The following is a 25,271-nucleotide window of genomic DNA, read 5'->3' on the forward strand; positions in this document are numbered from 1 at the left end:
TTTTTATCCGTTCTTAGGTCATTCCTTCAATAAATTTAGTTTATTTTAGAGCCTTATTATTGTGTTTCAGATCGATTCTGAGACAGTCGGCTGTACGCAGTTTTGGAATTCCACGCGCACCTAACCTTAGACGGAACATCACTACGGGCGCCATTTAGTGTTTCTTTGTCTTGAAAAAAATTGTAAATGAAGCGTTTCCTTCTTTCTTTTTTTTGCCCACAACAACCCTTTTGGTCATTTGAATGAGAACCTCCGCTCAAATTTCGAGTGACAGTAGTGAAAAAGAAGACGATCACGCAGTTTCGCTCTGGTGCGAGTCGGCAGTACACTCCAGTAACTGAGATTTGACAAGACGATATTCGGCGCACGCCCAGACAATATGCTCGATGTCGTGATAACCATTTTTCCACAAGCCCAAAGACCGCTTTCCACAAGTGAAATATGCCAAAGATGTACACCCAACATGTAATTATTTGACTTGATTCGGGACATAACACGAATGAAATCCTGACCCACAACTATCCCCTTGAACCAAGGTTTCGTCGACACCTTCGAGATAATAGAGTGTAGCCGGTGACCAAGCTCCCTGTTGCTCCATGAGGTCTGCCAACTTTTGAGTGTTCTCTGGTGGGAAATACAAAAAAAAATCGTTCAAGCAGATTGGTCTTTCATGGATGCAACCTTCTAAGGCGCCCCTTTTGTTATGGAATTCGCCTTCTCATTGCCTGGAATGGAGCAAACCGAAAGAACCTATGCTAAAGTAATTGGATATGATTTTTTAGATAAAGCACATACGCCGACAATATTTTTGTTTGGAACAGCCTGATCAGGTCTCCTGGGTGAGCTCTCTATCGTGTCCCAGGTATAGTACGGAGAAAGTTGATCCTTTGTTGGCATTTCTGTTTTAGATACTTAATGTGTCATTCCTAGGTACCTTTAGGGTCGAACCAGACCTTGAGATATTGAAAGTGGATCCCAAAATTAACGTAATCAGAATTGAGCACAACCCTAGGGGCAGATCACTCTAAGAATGTATAACAAATTTGCATCAAATTAGAAAAAATGCATTTAATTGCCATTTTTGCATCAGTTTTGTACTCCCTCGCAGAAAAGTTTGTTTAACAAACGTCCTACGCTGATCCACTTTGTTCGACGTTTTGTTAAATGTAGGGCTAGTTTTTCTGTAGAGTTTCGACGTCTTACACGCAACGCAAACAACATTGCACGCAACGCAAAAACATTGCACGCAACGCAAAATACATTATGAATTTCTATTTTGATGGAAATAAATGCATTTAATTTCGCTGATTTTTAAAAATGCATCGCAAGTGATTTGGCCCTAGGCACAACCACAGTAACCCTACCATACATTCGAGTGTAAAGCCATGTATTTTTTGGCGTGAACTAGTTTTGTGGAAACACAAATATTTTCATGAATGCGGGGTTCATTATTCGTGATTACGGAAGCTTGGTCATGATGTCCATGAATGACTAATTTTACGAAATTGTGATTTATATATAAAATTATGCACATTTTTTGTGCGCCTGAGTGCAATGACAGCTTTGGTAATAAAAGTTATGGAATTAACTTTTCGACTTCGTTTCATCAGAATGCGACACTAACTTAGTGACAAGACTAGGCTAGCGCCGGATCGACACCAGCTCCAAGAACAAAAACATTATTTGTGTTTCTGAGCAAAGGTCTTGTCCTGCGTGCCATACAACTGCTAACTTTGTGACGTGATTAACATTACCAGTAGGTACCTCAGAATAGCACATATCAGACAACATATTTCTATAGTTTATTGTCACTTGTTGAAAAGTCTACCCATAAAACTTTGGTCATGGAATATCTTCTGTGATGAAAGAATTTTTCATTCCAAACTTTACAAATTACCTTGAGGGATCGAAACAAGTATAAACATATTTAAAAAAATCAGAATCACATGAATGACAAGTATTTTATAAAGGGCTACCTTGTCTACATTCCCACCCACAAAGTAGAGATCGACGATGTGATCACCAACTTGTTTTAAATGCTATTTAGAAGCTGCATTACTGTACTGCCGCTGAAATTATTTTTTTGCTGCTGTTGAGCATTCAAAATGCTGTTCAGTAGCTAAAAGCTTTTAAACTCTTTTATATGTGGAATCTTGCGCTCGGTCAAAATTCCCCACGTGTCCCTAGCGTGAGAATTTAAATCTCCTCGGTGTCGAGAGGAATTCCGCAGTAACACAAAGTGGCTGATACCCCACCTAAGCCCGCCTAGTTCTGAGGTGTTGCTGAAAGCACTAGAAGCTCTTTGTTTAATTTCGAATCACTGCGATCAGAGGCTTAGGCTTAGTACCAGCGCTTCATCGAGTTGTTATAATCGGTTGCCCCTCAATTTTATAGTTTTTAGGTGCAGTTTATCGTGGTGAATGGTGTAACTCTCTTTAGTTTTTCTGCAAATGGTACATTAGCATTTCGTAAGCATTATTTTTAAATAGCATTCAAAAATCTATTTAAAAACTTTTAGCCAATAAACAGCGTTTTGAATGCTCAACAGCAACAAAAATAAAGAATTTTAGCGGCAGTGCAGTAATACAGCAGTATATTTTACCAAAATGGCTTCTAAATAGCATTTAAAACGAGTTGGTGATCACGCCGTTGATCTCTACTTTGTGGGTGGGAAGGTAGACACAGTAGTCCTTTATAAAAGACTTGTCGTCAGTCATGTCATTTGCTTGCTTTAGATAGAGTATCACAGTGCTGAGTTTAGCTGGACGTACTTTCATAATATCCGTCGCGGCTGAATATTTCTTCTTTAAAATGGGTCTTTTTTTAAGCGTGTTAATTTATGCACTGCCCTCGAGCCCGCTGCAAAGAGAAAAATGTAAGAGATAGTGCTATCGTTTGCTATTTGAGTTCCTAACAAATAACAGATAGTGATGTTTCTAGTATTACATTGGATGCAATAGCGATTTTCGAGTATGTACCTCAAAATGGCGATGAAGCTCTTTGGCTTAACACAGGCCATAGGTAAGAAACGAAGAATGTCTTTCTCCATTGAATGACACTATTGCTTAAGAATCTGAAGCTTGCGAAACATATTTTATACCGGAAAGTAGCATATTCGCACGCAAATCTAATAAGCCAATATTTATCGTTTCCATTGTCGCCCGCAATCTCGGTCATGGAATTTCAATTCTCGCCGGAGTGGCAAAGGTCACCACCGGCAATGATTGTTGCCTTTCCTCGATTGTCATAAATTATTTCGTTCGCCGTTTGCGGAAACTTCTCGCTCGCCGCGCGTAGCACCCCATATATTGTTTGTTTGAAAGTTGTTCCACCGGTTCGCGGTAGTGTCAAGCATTCGCTGAATTTATGTCCGTGCGAAACTTCTTCCTGTGCGTTAGATACGCTTATTAACAAACCCGGTACAATTTGTTCCACTTCAGCGAACTGAACTTAATAACCCCGCATTGGAAGGTCAACTTCATCCCTAGACTGCAATGCGGACAGGGATCCCACAATTAACCGACAATATCCCGGCTTTGATGGCGATGTTGTCTCGTTCCGGCATTGATATCACTTCCGCTTCCGTAGTGTCAAACAGTTCCCACCCAGAAGGCGAACCAACCGCATCTCTTCTAGCTAAAACGTCACTCTCTCCAAGTGCTCGTAAAACGATTACAAACTTTGGCAATGTATTGGCGGGGAGCGGAAGGATCCGTAAGCGGCACCAATAATGTTAATTACATGAAATGGCACTTTGGCGATGTAGCTGTGGAAGCTAGATTAAAGCAACTGATCCATGGTAGGTGTAAGAGATGATGCAGGGGCAGATACCTAGTAACCCATCAGAGACTGACTGGTTTGAATTTATATGTCAAAGTAATTTACTAAGTTCAAATTTCGACTAGTGTTTGCAGAGATTTTAGTTGTCATTTTACGAGTAAGGATATGTGGCAGCGAAATTTACACATCCGAGCACTGCTGGGTGTCTCTGATATGGTCATTGTTGAAGTTTTCTCCACGTTAGTAAACACATGAAAACACCAGAAAATTCACGTTCCAAAGCTTGTTATTCGAAATAAAACTCGTCCAGAGCATAATGTCCACAGCAGAAACATGAAATAGCCTCGTCGTGAATAGTTACATGGTTGGCGAACAAAGTTTGTATTTCCTTGACATCCCATTCATCTCCATGACACCTACATTCAAACTGAGAGAGAGAACAGAAAGAAAACGGCATCAGCAGCATCCCATTTCGCCCGCCGTCTAAACGCACTGGAGGAGCTGGATTCATTGCAAATGTTATTTATTATTCCTAGGACTGCTAATACTGTTGCTGGGATGAGTTTACAAATAACTTATCGTCATTCTTGACTCAGACTTGCGCTGCTGGTGGTGCTGGCACGTGCGAAGTTGTCGTTTTTGTCGGTTCGAGTAGAGGGATGCAAAACGGCTACAATCTCGTTTGCGCTCTGGGGCGATCGATGTCCGTGTCGGTTGTTTGATTTTCCAGGTCACTGGTGCTGCTGTCGTACGTGATGACGGCTGGAAGCGTTCGGTTGTTGTTGTTGTTGTTAGTCATGTTCATTGATGATACCCGGTAAGACGGGCTCCCCATAACAGGAACGGAGGTTGTAGTCGTAGTATCGGAACTTCGTGGTTGCTGCCCGTTGTCAATACTTTCATCACCACCGCTGCTGGTAGCTGCCACCGGATTTCGTAGGGATGATTTATTGTTGTTTTGCTTGTAGCAACAACGGCACATTTTTCTCCACAGCTTCTTTACTGAGGTTCGAAAGCCGTTGTGCCACCAGGCATAGATAAAGGGATTCAATAGACTGTTGGTGAAACCAAGAATGGCCAGCGGGCTGGCAATGGCAAACTGTAAGCCACGACACAGATCGGGATTGGTTTCTGGGTCACACAGGACGTACATGGTGCTAGCGATGAAATATGGCAGCCATGTTACAGTGAAGCATCCCGTCGTGAGCATGACCACCTTAATGGCCTTCCATTTGGTGGGATGTCTTCCGGTTGAGACGGTGTCAACCGGAGGTCGTCCATCAATCGGTCGCTTTCTACAGCAGCGGAAACATTTCGTTGGCTTCGGCTGCTCCTCGGCCAGCGGTTGCTCCGAATCCGTTGTGTTTCCGTTAGAAGCAGCCGCCGTTCCACCGCGGAATAGACGCAGATTACCCGATAATACACCCTGTTGCTGACGACCAGCTTTTTTCAGCTGAGCCACTCTACGGAGGGCTTTGTGCAGGATAATACTGTACAGTACAATAACCAAAATCAACGGAAGTATTCCGACCACAGTGGTCAGAATAACGAGAGCGGGTGGAGCTAACCGTATAAACCAGCAGACACGCCCGTTGTCTGTGTCACCACGCCATCCGAACGCCGGTAGAAAGCCGATGATGAGTCCTACAATGAGTGAACGTAAGTTGAATCCCGATGCAATGATAGCAAATTAGCTTCTGACAGGTGATTCCTTCCTACGACTTACCTATGAGCCAGGTGGCAGCAATCAGAAGTTTAGCCCGGCTTGGTGTGATGTAGCGCTGGTACTGCAGTCCGTAGACGATGTACAGGTAGCGGTCCACGGCAATCAGTCCCACACTGTACACCGAGACGATTGTGGTGGATACAATTAATCCTGCAGAGGGATGAGTTCAATTGGTGCTCATTAGTGACAATTGGTCGTTGTGCTGGAGATATGTGGTTGAGATGAGAAGCGATAGGTGGTATATGAAATGGCAACGCATTCTGATGAAGTGCAGTACTACCCATAATTATATATTTGTCCGATATTCTATCCTTTCTATTCTATTTTCTGATTTACGATTATCGACAGAGTACAGATCAGCGGGGCACAACTGATAATTGACATTTAATCAAGTTTTAAATGTATGTAAGGATGTCGTTTTAAATGACTTCAGCAAGTAGTAACTTGCCGTTATCCGCCGCTATAATCAGTTAACAGACTTATTAGTCATGGGTGCATTTCGACTTCGTCTCTTCAGAAAACGACACTAAGTTTTTGACGGAATAGATTACCGCCGGCTTGACACTAAATCCCTAAAACTAATACACACTTTGTGTTTCAATCGAACGACTAGTCAAACGTGATTTCCCGTCCGAGCAGAAGTTCTGTTTATGCCGATAAGGCACAGTGGTAGTTTTTTAGCGTATATTTATGGAATATTTATAATATTTTTATGGTTCTTTTATAGTATTTCTATGGTATATTTATTTATTGAATTTTAGGGCACTTTTATTAGATTTTCACATTTCTTGGTTTTATGGTGTTTACTTGGCACTTTAGTGGTACTTCAATAGTATACCTATGGCAATGTTAATGTGTTTTAGCGGTATTTTTGTATTATTGGACTCTCTCCTCCCTTAGTCCATAACAAATTACCTACCTTTTTCTTTAGTAAAACCATGTTACGCAGCGTTCTTTTTGTGATTTTTTTATTTGTTTTTGGGTTTTAACCTATCCGTCATTCGCCCATGAAAGTAAGACTATTTATGAGTAATAAATGTTACACTTTATTGTTTTGTTTAAATTATTTAATTGTAGGTGTGCGTTGTGGGGGAACTTGCCGGTGTTCCTGGTGCTGTGTGGTATATGTTTCGTTGTGTTGGGCCATGGGCGCCCCCATGGCCGAGGCGGTGTGGAAGAGGGTCCTTATATGGCACCAGCCTATAGAGTCGTTCAGGTGTACTTCTAGAGGTCTGCATTTGATGATGGTGCCTTGGACTGGTTGAGAGATGATGCGGAGGGTTTCCCCACCATTCCGAGGAGTGGAGCGGGTAGCCGGCTTTCTTTACCTTGGTGCAGACAGATTTTCGTGAGCACATTGGGTCGCGGGGAAACTCCCTACAGCTCCGGGGATTACCTCCTCCCGTAACGGGTAGTTGACTAGGACATACCGTATTGACCCCATCAGGTCGTACTGCCTCCGTGTGTCTCCCAGCTACCGGTAGTTGCAGAGCAGGTGCTCGATGATGAGCCGGTTGTTGCATGAGCCGCACTCTACCTTCTGTTCTCTTTGACTGTCTCGGTCGGTCCAGATGTCGATTGACCCCTAAATTTTATTCGTACGGTCTTGGGATCTCCACCAGAGGTTGGTAAAACAGTGCAGTAGGCTGGGGGTCTTGGCTGGGAGCCTTGCCCGGGCTGCGTCTGCTGGAAAGGGCTAAACGGTCGGCGTCTGTGTTTTCCCTGATACATGATTAACTTCCGGTCGAGAGTGATCCAGAGGTCTATTGATTCCTGTCGGAACGAGATTGCGATGTCGTTGAGATGGACTGGTTGAGCGTTGGCTGGGTGATATGTGCCACACTTTTCGGCGGCGATGTGAAAACTTGTGGCACGTGCCCATCGCTGGATCGTTCTCCCAAGTATTACCAGGATGATGTTATCTCGAGTTCATCCTCACTAAAAATAGGGTCACTGCTAATACTGATCCTTGCGGCACACCGGTAGTCTCGCGGAATTCGTCCGAGGGTGTACCGCCTATGCAGACCTGGAAGCGGCGGTTTGTTAGAAAATTTTAGACGAATGCGCCAAGGTTCTGCTGTATGCCCCGTCGTTTGAGTTGTTGTAGTACTCCTTCGAGCCAGACGGTGTTGTAGGCTTTTGACACATCCAGGGTGTCGATGTCAGTGTGGCGATTTTCGGACCTTGTTTTGTTCAGCACCACTCCGTGGGAGCCTAGATGGGCACCAGTGCCGAGTTCCTTTCGGAAAGTGAATTGGTGTGGGTCGAGAAGTTTCTGGGTTTTCAATCAAATGGTCAGTCGCCGGTTGACCATCCTCTCCAGGGTCTTCGCATTGGCCTGAAGTCGCTCTGGGCACAGGTGCCCTGGCATTTTTTGGGACCTGGGACCACGTGGGCCAATTTCTATTCCTCTGGAAAGAGCCCGCCTTCACAGATCGTCCTGAAAGAGTCTAGTAGAACTCTTTAGCATCCGAGGGGAGGTGCCGAAGCATCAGGTAGTCCGAGCAAGCGAAAAACCCATAATGTCCCCATGGTCATGGTCCAATTCCACTCCCACTGAATGGGGTTTTGATAGTGTTTTAAATAGGGTCAACTCAGGAAAATACCGTTACCATGGTTCGGTGATCTCATATAAAACCATGTTTTTTTGTATTTATGGATTTTTCAGACCATGTTATGGTGTTTCAATGTTTGTCAAACTTGGCACGGATCATGTGTATATCCTGCCCTTGGCTTCCTCAGGGTTGGTGATGGTGGTGTCGTTGACCACTAGGGAGTAAGTTACGTAATTTATGAATGGTCCCTATCCTATTTTGTAGTAGTTTTTTGGTAAATTTATTGGAGTTTTATGATACTTTAAACACATTCTTGTAGTATTTAATTGTTTTTACGTTGAGGTATTGTTATGGTAATTTTTTTTGTATTTGTATTGTACTTTTATGTTACTATGTTATTGTACTTTTATAGTATACTTCTATAGGTTTTTTTTAATACAGGACCCCTTTCAAAATTTCGAAAAAAGAAGAGGTAGAGATTGTGAACGCTGGTAACTTTCATTGTACTGAACGAAATTAGATAGTGTTTGCAATAATCGGTCGGAAAACTGTGTACCAATGTTGTATTAAAGTTCGAAGTAAACGTATGTTCAGAACATCTTTCGGTAGCAATGCGGAAAACCGAAATTCCTCAATCTATTTCAGGCAGAATCGTCAATATGGAGCACCTAAGCTTTTTAAAACGGTTTGTGGATTTTTTAAACGGTTTGATTGTTTTGATCTCTTAAAATTCAATTACAAATCATTGGGAACAAATCAATTTCAAGTGCATGTGGAAATATTTTCTTCTACGATAAAATTAATGTAATAATTGATTAGTGATATTTCTAAATTTCAGAACTATGGGTAGGGGGTGAATCCAAGCACTGTGCAGTTTTGGAACTTTTAACGAAAGAGAGGTCCATAGAAGACATAGCGAAGCTGCTCGAAGTGAATTGCAATTGCAAGATAGAAGTGGAACATCTTGACGTCCAGGATCGAAAAGGCCTCGTTCTTCAATGACGAAGACATTGATCAAAACTGCTACCAACAAAATACGTTGCAATCCAGCCAGATCTATGTACCAAATGGCTAAGGACTACAATGTGTCACGTAAGACGGTTCAAACGTCGGCGAAAAAAGATATTGGTTTATATCCATACTAACTCCGACAACACCAGCTTCTTTCTGAGGCAACAGAAAAAGAGAATGGAAAAGATGCAGAATGCTAAAGGGTTGGCACGCTGATCATCTTGCCGTCATCGTTATCTATTCGGATGAGAAATTATTCGATGTAAGCCGCAAATTTAACCGTCAAACTGATAGGGTGCACAGTAAAAATTTCGATTCCATTGATCCCAGCGATAAACGTGTAAAGGATGCAAAAACTGGATTCGGTTATGATTTGGGCTGCAGTAGCTTCAAGTGGTGAAAAATCTCTAGTTTTCCGGATTCCGGGTGGTGTAAAATCAACCAGTGTCTCTACCTGGAACTTTTTCAGAAGAAGTTTTGTTATCGATCGAAAATGAGTTCTCAGATACTTGTGGATTTGTTTTACCCAAGATTCAGCACCAGCACATGGGACAAAAAGCATGCAAACGTAGTGTCACCATAATTTAAAGGCGTTTTGGACCAAGGAAAAGTGGCCTCCTTTATTTTCGGATATTAACCCACCCAAATTTGCAATGTGAAATAATTCAAAGTGTTATAAGGATGCTCTAATGTTTGAAATTGAAAAAGCATGGAACAATTTTCCAGAAGAAACTGTGCGAGTCAGTTGTTTCAGTCTTCCTCGAAGACTATCGCAAATAATTAAGTCGAAAGGGTCACATTTCGAATAAGTTTAAAATACATTTTCCTGAACGATTCAAGAAGTATTTTGCCAAATTTTCAGAATTTTTGTCGATGAAATGAAGGAAATATTACAAAATCTTTAGGAGACCGTTTTATGGAGCCACCTTGTACATGTCATCTACGCACCTCTGAGTGTGCTGGCGAAACGATGATTTCGTGCGGCTTTCAAGACAGAAAATAAAATAATAACAAAAAACCAATGTATAAGTTTGGCCACATGCATCCCTCCTATTACTCCGATAAAGTTACAGCTTCTACTCCGGCACGCTATCATTACTCATTAGCCTGCGACAGGACGACATCGGTTGGTAAAACCGCAAAATATATCCACTTTGCTCGAAAACAATCTCATGGGCGCAATTAGTGCAACATGTTTCCACAACATTAATTCCCGATATGTAAAAAAATTCCAAGGTTTTTCTTCGCTGCCTGCTTCCGTGTTGTGTTTCTAGCTCTGCACGGGGAGTTTTCTACAGTCAATGTCCATTAGGGTGGTGCACAATTTGAATTCCTTTAACGAAGATTCAACTTTTGATAACTGTAGACGTTAACCAATTAATGTGATAACCAAGAAAAACGTCCAGAAGAATGGAACTCGAACATTCCTTAGATACTTCAAATTGAGTAGCAAAAAAAATATATTTTTTTCGCCACCCTAATGGTCACATTTGTTTTATCATTTTGAAGCGCCATTTACCAGAGCTAAACAAATCGGGAAATTGATGCCACATTCTCTGTGGCGCGTGGAAATCAATTATCCTTCAATCCCACAGAAAGCGGAACCTGGCGAGAGGAAGCAAGGCTTGCTTGGTCGGTGCGCGTTGACTAATTGAAATGCCGTGCTAGGTTGAGTGAGACAGATTTGATAGACATTCAACTTACCAATCAGAAAGGCGCAATTGTCCTCCCCTCGGATTTCCTTGGGCGCATATTGCCCGTATATTACCGCGAATCCCATCAGCAGATCCGCGGCGGCCACATTTCCCAGGAACAAGTACGTCGTATATGGTTGCTGACCTGGAAGAACAGAATAGATGAATTGTTCAATTTGTATGCTATGTATGTGTGTGCGTGTTAGAGCTTGATTTTGCCTGGCGCTCCGTTGTGCATATGGAATCAGATGAGCAGGAAGTGCAAAACGCCTCATCTTCATCCTAAATTCTTGTGCAAAATTGCATCCAACTACACTCTCTTGCCCCACTGTACCCCACCATTCATAATGTAGAACGATCCACAATGAGGAGGCGTACAAGTTGAGCTTCACTTCTTTTCCGTGTGGCATTATGCATATGTACGTATCTACATAGATGGGCGAACGATGGCTCGTTCGGTTGTACATTTTACCAAGCTTTGGTAGGGAAAATGGGAGGCAAGTTGCTGGAGTGTTTTCCGGACCTTTCCGAGATTGTACCCAGGCAGGAAAATCTTAACCTGAATGCATATAGGCGGCTGCTCGTACCAATCTAGCACCGAGTCTTGTTTGGAATCAATTTGAATACTTTTTGCCTAGGATGACGTGCTAGGGCGGTGGGTTGATTACTACCGTTTTAAGTTCAAGGATTATCTAACTCAGGTTTTTGTTCAACGAAAATTACTCTGGACTGTTAAGGGCTACAGTAAACTGGAAAAATCTCAAGTATGCTATAATTAAGCGTATGTGTTGCCTTTTTTGGAGAATGTATGTTCCATGGTCTCCTCTGTCTGACCTATTTTTCACGGTAATATTTCAACTCTGAAACATATTCCCGGCTTTGACGATGAGACTTCTTCAAACTTTATGCAGCACAAAACGATTACTAATGACTACTTGGAAAAGCTTCTACCTCCTTCATATCTACCCTCGCTGATATTGAGATGATAACGCTATAGAGGCAGTTCCTGTGAATTCAATTAAATAAGAAATAACTGTCAATGGTTAGAAGCATTCTCCGAAAATAATAATAGACAGACAGTTGCTAAGACTACGATTGGCTATAGAATAGTAATGCCTACCCAGCCAACTTTGATTCAGGAAATTTATCGTCAAAGTTGAACACTCCGAAGTGCGTGTGTGTTGAGACACGGAGGAAAGTAATCGAGACTGAGCAATAAATGAAAAAGCAGAGAAGACCAATTAGTCTAATTCCTTACCTATAGTGGCAATCATGGCGTATCTGTCTATTCAATCACAGTGTTCTATCTACAAACTTGCAAGTTGTAAGTTATGTACAAGTGCCTTTCAATACTTGTACTGTATTCTATCTCTATCTTTCTTGTGCTTTACACGAAGAGCTTTATTTAACCATCGATGGCAAATTTTTCTATCCGCTTCCTTTTCTATCCGCTTTTTCTGGTGTAAATTTCATGCATTGGACAGATTAGTGGTACAGATCTTGGCAACACTGCACAGCCGTACCGTGTCAATCCAACAATCTGTGAAGAACTGGCAGGGGTAACAAATAGTATACAATTTATCCCTATCGCTAGCCAAACATAGTTACTAACCTTTTCGCAGAAGCAGTAAGCTCGAGGTAACGACTGCCAGATTAAGAACGATTATCAGCGTACCGAGCAGCGGAATGAAGATATCGTACAGTAGCAGCTGCGTCTGTTCCGAATCCGAGAGCACATTTTCCGACCTTGGCTGGTTTTCATCCTCATCATCTCTCCACCGCTGCTGGAGAATCAGTTGCTTCAATTCCGGCCGGGTTGGGCTTAGCAGCAGGAAATAGCGCACTTGCACCAGAGTATCGTTCATTGCTGTACGCGTGTTGGGTGGGTGTGTGTGTGGCTGTGTGGTGATGGGATAAGAGTGTAAGTGCTCTACGTGATGCAGAATTCTAACGGGTGATTTGCATCCTCGCGGCGGATGAGCTCATGTTCGAAATAGGCGTACCGAATATCTGTAACGGAAATAACACGAATATGTTAAATGTTCTGGGCTGTGGGCTGCCTCCTTCATGATTATACATGGTTGATGGGAGTTGGTTTGATGAAACTTGAATGAGGGTAGCTGTAAGTACATCGAGGGAAAAAGGATCGTGTGAAGCTTCGGGGTATGAGTTTGGATTCTTTGTTGGCTCTTTTCAAGAACAGATCGGTGGTAAAAATATTTTGCCATATTTCATTGCAAATTCCCGAAAGATTCTTTGCTCATATGATTTTGGTTGGGTTCCAAATAATCATTTGATAACTGACAAATCAATTTTCGCAAATTGATATAAAATTGAATCTTCAATATTTCTCCAGAAACATACCTATTTACAAAAAACGGCTCAGGTTAGAATATGTTTTGATTTACTAATTTTTATCAACTCGTCAACAACCAAAACGAATCAACGGGAGCGTAAATGCATCTGTTTTTTCGCTCTCGAATATGCTGTGAAAATTTCAAAGCAATCAAAAATCATTTGTTCGAATTACATTTCCGGCCAGCTCAAAAAAGTGGTTTCGAGAAAAACGCGGTTTAAGTTTTCAGAACACACGGAATATACATAAGAGGCGTTGCGACCGAATTGAAAATTTGAACATTTGTATATTGGTTTCGTCTTCCATGTTGCGGGATATCATTTTTAACATCTTAAAGCACATTTTGGACTATTTAAATATTCTACTGTGACCAGTCATGTCGATTCACTCCACTAAGAATGAAATTTCAGTCTGAGCAGAAGGACGGTTGACAGCTGCTTTCCTTGCAGCAAATTTGTTCCTCGGCGCTGTGACCAAGCAAGCGTGTGACAAAACTTAACGAAGGGGGTGTTGAAATAGTGCGTGTAATACAGTGAAAACCCGTTTTTATCAGCCCCTTAGTGAATTTTGGGCTGATAAAACAGCGACATTGATAAAATCGGGTCATATTTTTTTCTTTTTTAAAAACCGAAGCTCTTAAAGTATGCTTCATTAATCTCTAGAAATAGCCTCATAACCCTTTCTAATTATTTTTGTTTAAATTTCCCTTAAGGGGGTCTAACAGTGCAACATTCATTAAAATATTATTTTTGCATATTTCGGATCTCTAAGATAAGAAAAATATGCTCGCGAAAGGATTTACTCGAATTCAGGTTGGTTCGTCTGCTAGAGCCCATCAAACTATCAATTATCAATTTTCATACGAAGCTGATAAAATCGGGTCGAAAAGCTGATAAAATCGGAGGCTGATAAAATCGGGTCTTCACTGTACAAAGCAAAAAAAATCTTGTAACTTTACGTCTTGCCAGATGCACACAAAAGGAGCATCTCAATTGACATAAATTTATACTTAATTGCATGTAAAAATGTGAGTTAGTTGTTCGGCATTTCCTAGGTCATTCAGTCTGAATTTTACATCAAATGAACCACAATATTTAATTTTACATATCAGAACAAGTAAAATTCTATTATCAGACAGAAAAATACGTCGCTACCTTGTTTACGTCAAATGTAATTTTAATTTTTTCTAAGAGTGTAGCTTAGAGTGCCCAGAAAATGATGAATTTTTGATAACTCTATCGGCCCACCCCTGAGTCGCTTCCTAGTCCCACCAGGAGTACTTGCTCCAAATTTGAAGCAAATCGGAAAAGTCTAGCTACCGGACCAACGTGCCTGAAGTTTGTATGGGATTTTTCGAGAATTTACATGGAGAAAACCCACACTCACGTTTTCACCACTTGGTGGCACTGTATGCATCGTATTATCACTGTAAGTGAAAATAAGAAAGATAATTTAATTGCCTACACCTTTGTCGAAGACTGCTAATTAATCCGTTAAAAGAGGTTATTAAACTTTTAATGAAGTGATGTCTGAGTCAGTTTTGCATGGGACCTAGCAGTGCATGGTTGTGTATCGGTACTCGATTCCCACCAACTATACATTTTTGTGAGATAATGGTTAGATTTAGCTGAATAGTATGTTCAGAAGAATTGTAGTACATAATACGAGTTATGTTTTGGTTAGAAAATTTTAGTTCCACCTGTGACCGCATAGAGGGCGCCAACGCTAACTTTTTATAGAAGTGAGATAGAATATCGAGATGTTCGGAAAAAATATTTAAAAATTCTTGTTCTACAACTTTGTGGAAGACATCTAATCTCTATCTCTTTCCGGTGAAAAGTTAGTGTTGGCGCACTCTATGCGGTAAAATGTGGAACTAAAATTTCTAACCAAAACATGACTCGAATTACTTACTATAAATCTTCTGAACATACTATTGACCTAAACCTAACCATTATTTCACAAAAATGTTATCTGTATTTGGTTTGCTCTTAAATCGTTATCTATAAAAGAACGAACAGCGATTTAGAAGCTAACAATTATTGGTGATCGGAAAATTCAGCAAAACTCCATAGTTTACAGGAACGCAAGGAGCCTTGGTATGCATAAGAGAATAGTAGGCAAATGACGTAAAGGTCGAAACCAATTTACAGAAAAGCAAGAGAGGAAATGCGAGCAACCTGCTCGGATTTATTGCCATTCTCGCTTTGATTTACTGTTGTTAATAGGGTTTCTTACATCTGTTGAAGCCGACGGGTTCGAGTTTTTCAATTTTCAAGCTTTCGGGTTCGAAAACATTACAACCCGACCATAGATTTAAAATCGTTCCCTGGGGGTGGGCGTAGCGTATTGGTAAATCGGTTGCCTTGTACGCAGCGCACCTGGGTTCGAGTCCCGGGTTAGAAAGTTTTCATAAGAGATTTTTCTAATCCCAAGGGGCGAATGACCTTAAGATTAAAACCTCTATAATCGAAATAAAAAAATAAAATAAAATCGTTCCGTAATGTTGCCGATCAGGTAGAGCAAAATTCTTGTTATTTCATTCAGAACTGAACGATATTTATTCGTGTTCCTAAACCGGAAAACTGCACCGGAAGGGCATTTTGAAACGGAGCCCCTGTATTCTACTTAAAAAAGTAAGCTCGTTTACAGATTACAGAACTTCGATGGCTATTAAAAAATTCAAATGAACTGCTCATGCGAAAAAAAGTAGTCGGTCCTGCAAATCATCCCGACGTTTTCCCCTAGCAGTTCCAAAGTAAATTTTTACTATGCCAACAGTCTCAAAAAACTACTGAAATGCACAAATCGTACAATTTCGGATCGGGGCAAAAACAAACGATTCAAAAACTCTGTTCTCCGCTCCCCAAATATTTGATCATACTTTTCAATTCCGACTGTTCCCGACCAAAACCGTTGCTTTCACTAACTCACCGCCTCAGAACTAAGAAAAAAAAATCAAACCGGAATGCGTTAGTGTTGGCCCTATTTCATCTGCATACCGAAAGTGTTGAATTTTTAAATAATGCATTCCGGTTTGCAATAATTCCCACTGCCGACCCGCACTTGTCTCCAATCTCGGGGAAAGGTCTGCAAAAGTTTGCCCTCACCTCCAATAACGAGTAGAATAACATTTCCGAATAGTTTCCCTTCCCGTCATCGTCGTCGCCTCACTGTTCCCGCCAGCCCGCCCAGCTACAACGGCTTCCTGGCCTGGTATGCTATGCTCTCACAGAAGTGCACTTTTGTTGCAACGAAGAGCTGTAAATTGAAATCATGTGCTAATTGGTGATGGAAAGAAGCAAAAAATAAAAGCTAGTAGCTTAACTTGGTCTTGCCCATCGTTTCCAGCAGTGATGACGACGAGTTAGGGTGGAATGGCCCGTCGCTGCTGAATATGGAGCGGTCGGTAAATGGTGACGACGATCGGGGGAGAATTCCTTTCCGATTTCCTGCACTACTAATGCTGAGGCTGTCGATTCGAGACAAACATATAGACATCGTAGTCGGAGTCGATTGTAATGACTGCCGGGGTTACCCCTCGGTCTGGACAGAATGTCGGCCTGTGGTTGGACAAGTTTTTGCCGGAGCCGGACATGGTGTCACACATCGAGTAAATTGATGCTTTTATTCAGTCGAGGAATTTGGTTCGGGTTTTCGTAAATAATGGAATAATGACTTCAGGAAGCATTTCGACGTTTCTGATTAGTGGCTGGAAGAAGTGCGCTCTCTGGAGATGTCGTCGACAAGTATTCCTGTTTGGTTTGAAGTTGGGAGTCGCCGCCAAGGAAAGTGTGTTGAGAAGCCTGCAAAGCTCTCACACTCCATTGTGGTTGTTATTACTGTGAGATAAGCAATCTCGTACGTTTGTTGGAATAAATTCTATAAGAGAAATGTATAGTATGTAGTTCAGGGTAAAGGCTTGTCAACAATTTTACTATTGGACTCATCTGTAAATGTGCTTTGAATTTTAAAATGATGGAGACGCGCTGTAGTTTGTACAATTAACTTCTGCTGGTGCTGTATGTAGACTAGACGGGTGCAATTTTTGACTTCTAGCTCCACCAGGCTCTACTGATCCCTTTTATGGCCCTTAATAATTGTGCAAATCTTGGTACCGATAGGTTGTGTCTACGGATCCTCCAAAAATTTCTAAGTTTATATGGAAGTTTGTATGGAAAATCGGTTAACATTGAAAGTAAATTCTTAAAAAATCACCTCATCAATCAATTAATCAGAACACTATATATTTCTAGATGTAATCTTCTACTGAACACATTCGTGCAACATTGTAAGTTTATGAAAATTCGCTGAGAAAAATTATTAACTAAAGAAGCGGCATGACTTCAAAACAAGTGGATTTTATTATTAATCATAGCAACCCTGTTTGAATAGCTGTATCTGCCATACGCGAGCGGTTGGTGGCAAGTCTAGTTTATATTTGTATAACGATGTAGCTATTCAAACAGGGTTGATATGATTACTAATAAAATCCACTTGTTTTGAAGTCATGCTGCTTCTTTAATTAATAACTTTTCTCAACGAATTTTCATAAACTTGCAATGTTCCACGAATGTGTTTTTTATGAATTTATTTTCAATGTTAACCGATTTTCCATACAAACTTCCATATAAACTTTAAAACTTTTGGAGGGTTCGTAGACACAACCGATCGGTACCAAAATTTGCACAATTACTAAGTGCAATAAAAGGAATCAGTAGAGCCTGGTGGAGCTAAAAGTCAAAAATTGAACCAGTCTAATGTAGACATATGTGCTCTATCAACAAAAAAAATCATGGCCTGTTGTGTGCATTTTATTGTTGCTAGGGAATGTTGTGAAATAACCACAGTAGTGACATGCTTTAATGCGCCTTTGCGCTACTGTTAACGTCCAACCTTCGTGAGATACAATTTCGAAAAACGACTCCGGTAGGTAGACTGAATAATTTCCAAGGCGCGGTATTGGGATAACGCAGCAAATGTTTTCCGTTGTGAGCAAAAAGGATCTCTGTCAACGATAGCAGGTTGGATTGTAAAAGATCTGACGACCACTTGCTAATACTCGGTTTTACCTTTTCACACATGAATATGTACTTGGTCAACGGCTCAGTTAAACCAACGCATAGTGTCGAAAGTAACAAAAAGTTACGTAGCTTGGTATGACTCCCTTCTCACTATCGTTACAAACTAGCATAATTTCCACTTTTTCTTATAAACTAATACGTCATTCGTGTATCTTAATTTTTTTTGTCTTCGTTAAATATTATTTTGATTCATTTTAGGCTTGATTTATTCATTTTGTTCTTCGATTATTATTATTTGCATTAATTTTTACACGGGTATAGAAACGCATTGGTAAATGCAAAATTAAGAAAGCGATAGCATACGCGATATATAGACACTAGGGTGGCACGAGGATGTATGAAAAAAATTTAATACCGCAGAACCAAATTAGAAAAATTCGTATTTCTTCAACGAACTCCTACGCTAAATCTGAATCAAATCTATTGGAGCATGTTTTAGCACAAATGATTCTAAGTTTGTATGGAGTTTACTATGAGAAAATAATGCATTTTCATTAAATTCACAAATATGCCGCCTGGTGCCCATGAAAAATATATTGTATGCTACATTCTATTGATTCAGCCAAGTAGAGCAACTTCTTCTAAAGACAGTTCATAGCTATGATAATTGGTTTATGAGTTATTGCAAAATTAAACTTGCGTTGCCCTGAATGTTATGAAAATAGTACTGTCTCCGGCTACCCGGCGAGCTGAACCTTCAATCAAGTGAACCTTGACGTATTTGTTGTGGTCACCAGTTATACCGTTGGTGTAAAGCGGAAATATAGTCCAGATGGTATCATCCGAATCATGTGATCTAAAGGACTTGGGATCGAATTGTAACAGAATTATTTTTATGTATATTTTGTGTACAATAATATACGTTCAGTAAATTAAAATTGAAACAAGACTGAAGCGGAAAAGATTCCCGTTATTTTGAAGCTCAACTGATGTTCACCACATCCCTGTGGAGCTGGAACTGCTATAGAGTGCCCCGTAAACTGAAGGTAGGTTAATTGAGTAAGCCTGTCACTATACGCCAGCAAGAGTGTCTCCGGCCATGAAGCACGACTTGATTTTAACCAAAACTTTTGAACGAATCATCCAGGGATTAGGATTGGAGTAGCATCTTGAATATAACGTTAAAACATAACTTTGCTAAAATAAAATAACACGTCAGAAATATAACCGTCCGGAAGATCTTTATTTGAAACAAACAATTCTACATAATAACGTTCCCACTTTACAGGAAGCAAAAACATTAACATATTAAAAAAATAAGAACCGAACTCATGTCCTTCAGATTGTCTGTTTATGACGCTCGCATCTGAACTATAAAACCGCCCATGTTGATAGCTGCCTAATTCGCTTTATGGCTAGCATATCACGGTTAACTTGATTGAAGTATCAGCCAGAGTATCCAGATAAATTCCGTTTTCACCAACGATGTAGACACTTAAGCATTGTATAAAGAATAACTTTTGAACCAGAAGTTGCAGCCCATTACACTCTTCGGGGAAGTTGTACACGGTACTCGTATCTACCGAAATTAGCATGGCATATATTTTTAGAATACATAGGAACGGGTCTACGAAATATTAAATAATGTGGATCGTTTATCCATATTAAATCACATACGAACTTTAAACCATTTGTGCTAAAAGATAGTGCAACCTATCAAATCAACATTTTACATGGTTGAATGAGGTCGTATAGCGAGTAGTTTTAGATCGGTTCTACTGAATTCTAGAATTTGTGCCACCCTAATAGACACTCACGCGATAAAATGAATAAACACAATTAAATACAAATGCTCGAGTCTTTCGCGATAATACAAACCTAGTCATAAACGCAATAATTAACGCTTGCTTACACCGTCCTGGCAATTAAGTCAACGTTCTAGCACTTACAAATTTAAAAACGCGGTCTCAAGCGCCAACATATAACTACCCGCACTCGCGCGATTGAAAAATACGGAACTTGTAAGACAGGGGAGCTCACTTTCTTCCTTCATCTGAATCGTACACTACAAATTAATCATCAGATTGGCGGCTTAGGCAAATATTTAAAATTTTGCGCGAACGGCTACGCTGTTGAATGAACAAATTCAAAGTCACGTCAAGCTGTAACACGTTAACAGAGGTGATATAAAAATATACACGCAATTAAACTCTGTAACGTTAAAATTCTTGTGCCCTTCGCGAAAATACTAATTTGGTCACGAATGCAAACTTGCAATTGTGATCATCCGCGCACATCTACGCCCGCAATCTCGATTATATAAAAACGCTCCGGTGATCAAGTCAATATGTTAGCACTTACGAATTTATAAACGTGGTCTCAAGTTCGCTCACATCGAGGGCTTATTGCTAAAGTTGCACATTTTCAAGCATGACGCACGGTATTAATAACCTAACAGGTAGACGATTCTTCTCGAATAAGACATAATTAAGCGCAAAGCAGTTCCTCCAAAGGTCACCCAATACGAGTTTGCAGGAACACACAATTCTGTCCCGTCTAGTGCCAGTGCCATTTAAAAACTTCGGTTAATGAAGCAACGTGTGCTTGAAACAGCCATTCACGTACTTCAGTAGATTCACGCATAACAAACTCGAATCGATGACCACACCACCGATCTCAATGTTGTTAGTGGGTACGTACGCTACGGGTACGCTGCATTCCTTTGTAAAGACTTATCGACACTAATGTCATTTACGTGCTTTAGACAAAATATCACAATTAGGGGTCGGAATTAGCATATCTGGTAAATCGATTGCCTTATACGCAATCCATCTGGGTGCTTTTTTTATTTTGATTATAGAGGTTTTAACCTTAGGGTCATTCGCCTCTTTGTCGGGTTAGAGAAATCTCTTTAGAAAAATCTCGAACCCTATGTGCGGGGTTGGGATTTGAACCCAGGTGATCTGCGTACAAGGCAATCGATTTACCAACTACGCTATCTCCACCCTCCCATCTGGGTGCGATTCCCAATCGCGCAAATTAAGATTTTTTCAGAGATTTTTCTAACCGAAAAACAACCCCCTTCTAAGAGTATAACCTCTATAATAGAAATAAAAAAAATCACAACTCCCAGCTTATCTGGGCGAACTTTTAAGATATCTGTCACGGGTAATTATTTCTATGTCACTTCTTTCGAAATGTATGTACCCCCTTAATTCAGCTTGATTTTACATCGCTGTTTTTCGCACTCTGTGCACATTATTTGAAGAAATAATAAACTACACAGTGGGACCAAATCAAAAGGGTGGGAGTAAACCTATTTGAGGCCTTAGATGTCATTTTAGAGCCAGCATTTCGTTGTAAGATATGATCACAACATTATTCTGCAACTCTGTAAATATTTTTTCAATTGGATTAGAGTACCCGAAAAAAAAAAATTCAAAGATTTTTTTTAGGGTAGATGTCTTCGACAAAGTTGTAAAATATTATGTTTTGAATAACTTTGTTGAAGATATCGTCGAAATCAGACGTAAGTTTCGAGGTGAAATTGTCATTTTTTGTAAATTTGACCTAAAAACAGTTTTTTACTTTTCCATGTTAAAATCCTAATTGAATAATTTAATATGTTCCACAAATTTACAGGTAGCACTAAAATTCGATTTATTGTTGAAGGAACCAACACTGTAAAATAAAAAAAAAAACTGTAAAATTCCGTAGACATTTTTTGGCAGCCAAACTTTGCTTATTCCGATACTTTATTATTCCAAGAATAAATGAAATATTACGTTATATAGTGGGACTCATTTTTTGGGTGACCATTTATGTATGACGGTTTATAACATAAAATGGGTTAATTTTATTTATATTATTTTTCTTTCTTTTTAAGAAACCGAAGATCTGGAAATATTCTTCTTTAGTCCCTAGATATGGCCTCATAACTTTTCCTGATTATATGCCACTTGGCCGAATGTCATTTGGCCGAAGGCCACTTGGCCGAAGAGATCATTTGGTCGAACGGGTCAATTGGCCGAATGCCATTTGGCCGAATGACGATTTGCCGAATGCCAATTGGCCGAATGTCGATCGGTCGAATGTGAATCGGTTGAATGTCGATCAGTCGAATGTAGATCGGCCGAATACCTTTTGTCCGAATACAATTCCGTTGAACGCTATTTAGGCAATACGAGTATTTAGTTGAATAATACATGACAACGCGATTGTTTGACCTCATAATTCTAGTGGGAAAAATCACACTAATTGACATCGTACTCGATTTATTTTTGTCTTATATTATTTGTGAAGCTCATCTAAAAAATCGTGTTACCTTTCTTCTTTTTAACATGAGCTGTTCTTGCTAAACCTTTTTAAAATATTCATCCACACGAACTTACTACAATGTTTTCTTTTTCTAGTCGATAATAAACATACCAGCTAAATGCAAACCTATATTTTTTTGTCCTACATAGCGTAATTCGCCAGTTAAATATACATATTTATTCAGCAACACGCAGTGCGAAAAATATTTTTTTTTCCTCATTTGTATAGTAAATTGCCAATTCATGTAGTTCTCGGGAATGTTTTGTAGAAAAGGTACCCTTAGTTCTTACAAAGAAGGCAATCCAGTTTTCACTCTTCCTGAATCCATTAACCCAAAAAATGTCGTTATTTTTAACCTTTCACTGTAGTTCAAAAAATATTCTGCTAAATGACGTTCAACCGAAGAGCATTCGGCCAGATGACCCATTCGGCTAAATAGCATTCGGCTAAGTGACTCTTTATGCCATATATCATTCAGCCAAATGACCCTTTCGACCAAATAGCATTCGGCCAGACAACATTCGGCCGGATGACCGTTTCGGCCGAATGTATTTCGGCCAAACAGCTTTCGGCTAAATGACCTTGAACCCTCGAATTCAACTTGGTTCGTCTGCTAGAGCCCATCAAACTACCAACTATCAATTTTCATATGAAGCTGCTAAAATCGGTTCAAAAAGCTGATAAAATCGGGGGTAGATAAAATCGGGTCTTCACTGTATTGGTAAAATAAAAACTCCCTCCCCTAGACTGAGGGGTATTATCAAGCATATTGCGTGCATCAGTGCTAAAAAACCTCTGACAGACAATTACTTTAAGATGGTTATTGCATTACGCCTTGATAGTGGTGCATCGAGGAGACCGAGAGGGTTTATGGGCCTTTTTTATGTTTTGTGTTTTTCATACTCTGCACCAGCCCATACTAACGCTCAGCTACTAGCTCTGAGGTGCATTACATCCCTGGGTAAAACCTCTATAATCTAACCAGAAAAACATCTAAAATAGATATTTCTCTCCTCGTGCTACCAATCCATCATTTACATGTATCACAAAATATTGATTGCTTTTCAAACTTTTCCAATCGACGCTTCCCATATTACTGAACCAATAAACCATGACTGTTTTAGTTGAACGACCTTCGGCAAAATTTTCCGCGAAAAACACAGTTAACACCCATCACCCACCGGTTATTGTTCATCACACGTGACACGAGAATGACCTTACCTGTCATGTCTATTTATTTCGAAGCCCGGGACGTAAATCTTTCGCTTCAGGCTTAATTAAATCATACCTTATCGCTATCCGATTAGTTTAATCATTCGTTAGGACCGGTAGCTTATCACGCGCTATCTATTTATGTACCAGCAGTAACGACACTAACGCACACATACTCAAGTTCAATTCATATCTCGGTCAACTGCATTCGGTCGAACGGTACATATCTTAGTCCGTACGAATCGAAGATGATTAATGTTTCCCTGAGTCACTGCACTTCAGTAATTCGAACCGAGTAACTTTTTCCGTTCTATGATATCATCGTACCGAAAACAACCCGACACAACTAGAAACAATTTTTCACCTTTCAAGCAGCAAATTTTTCCGCACCAAACTCTTTCTGTGGTTCCGTCTAAAAAAATCGTTTGATTTGCATTTTCAACAGGAAAACAAAAAAAAAACTAGAAAAAAGTCCTCGCTTTCGGTTGTTGGGTGGGTCGGTGCTGAATTAACACTACCGGTTCCACCAATTACCGACGGGTTTTTCAGAGTTCTTTCACTCCTGTGAGCCTAATCAGATCAAATAACTCCTCTTCGTTTTTTTTTGTTTCCTCCGGTCTCTGATGGCAACAGTTTGAACACTATACTTTTTATGCAATTTCAGACCTATCGTCAATTCTTTCATTCACCAGGTTAACACATTTTGTTCATCGGTATGCACTTTCCCATACTACACCACCAATGCACTATTTCTCACACCGGAGGTGCAATTGTTCTCTTAGCACAGAAGCGGGAAAAAATCACCATAAACTATTGACCGCGTGTAACGTTTATCGTTGGCCCGATCATCACTGATTATTAATTGAAGAACCGATGTTTTCACGACTGGTGACTCGTTTGAGTACACTGGTTGGGCCGATCCGTTCGCGGTGCGTCGATCTTGAAAGTTTGCAAAAAAAAGAACATCTGAATGTCGATTATTCGAAAATGTTTGAATTTTGATTCGTTGCCACGTAACGTAACAGGTCGGAATTCTGAAAAGATAAAAAAACGAACTGATTTTCTCTCTAAAACCCATAGAATTACCAACCGTTTGTCACTTGTCGTAGATAAACCTTTTTTTTTGGTGCAAACACAAACCCGATTTCGGTCGGAAGATATCAGCTCCTATCAGTCGGGTAGGGTTTGGCACAAGATTGCCGTGGAATCTAGCCGGTATGAATGACGCCTAGCAATCGCATGGTAAGTGGTGGTGACGTGCGTCGCTAAAGGGTTTGTTTAAACAGCTTCGCAGAACCATTGCATTGCTTTCGGCGGTATAATAACTAGAAAGCACACCTGCGAAAGTGTTATTTGATGGGTAAATAATAACTGTCACATAGTACTCTGCACTGATCACAACTTATCGATATACTGAAAATCAAACAGATCTTTGAGATGAAATCAACTCGCACCTATTCGAATTAGTTCGACTGTTGGGATGTGTAAAACGACTTTGTCGGTTAAAAATAATAATAAAACTAGTTTTGCTGAAATGTCGGACAAACATTAAAACTCGTTAAAACATATTTAAAATTCCGTTTGATTCGAACTAGA

At 40.2% G+C, this 25,271-nt stretch overlaps 2 protein-coding genes across 10 annotated transcripts in view; one reads left to right on the top strand and one right to left on the bottom strand.

Moving 5' to 3' along the window:
- Positions 1 to 25,271, top strand: part of LOC131676950 (uncharacterized) — a 69,705-nt gene that overhangs the window by 33,689 nt on the left and 10,745 nt on the right. The gene's annotated exons all lie outside the window — the stretch shown is intronic.
- On the bottom strand, positions 4,055 to 24,881 carry LOC131676951 (beta-3 adrenergic receptor-like). 5 transcript variants are annotated; one of them, XM_058956400.1, is made up of 6 exons: positions 24,480 to 24,881; positions 23,685 to 24,087; positions 12,379 to 12,776; positions 10,777 to 10,911; positions 5,507 to 5,656; positions 4,055 to 5,424 (listed from the first exon to the last, which is right to left on the bottom strand). In XM_058956400.1, exons 3-6 carry the CDS (start codon positions 12,629 to 12,631, stop codon positions 4,451 to 4,453), a joined length of 1,512 nt encoding a protein of 503 aa, XP_058812383.1. In that variant the 5' UTR covers positions 12,632 to 12,776; positions 23,685 to 24,087; positions 24,480 to 24,881; the 3' UTR covers positions 4,055 to 4,450. The 5 variants fall into 5 exon arrangements, with proteins under 5 accessions (XP_058812383.1, XP_058812382.1, XP_058812381.1 ...); XM_058956399.1 differs by having other exon boundaries at positions 24,342 to 24,881; XM_058956398.1 differs by having other exon boundaries at positions 24,040 to 24,881.

Source organism: Topomyia yanbarensis, chromosome 1, assembly GCF_030247195.1.
Source record: "Topomyia yanbarensis strain Yona2022 chromosome 1, ASM3024719v1, whole genome shotgun sequence".
NCBI classification, from domain to species: Eukaryota; Metazoa; Arthropoda; class Insecta; order Diptera; family Culicidae; genus Topomyia; species Topomyia yanbarensis.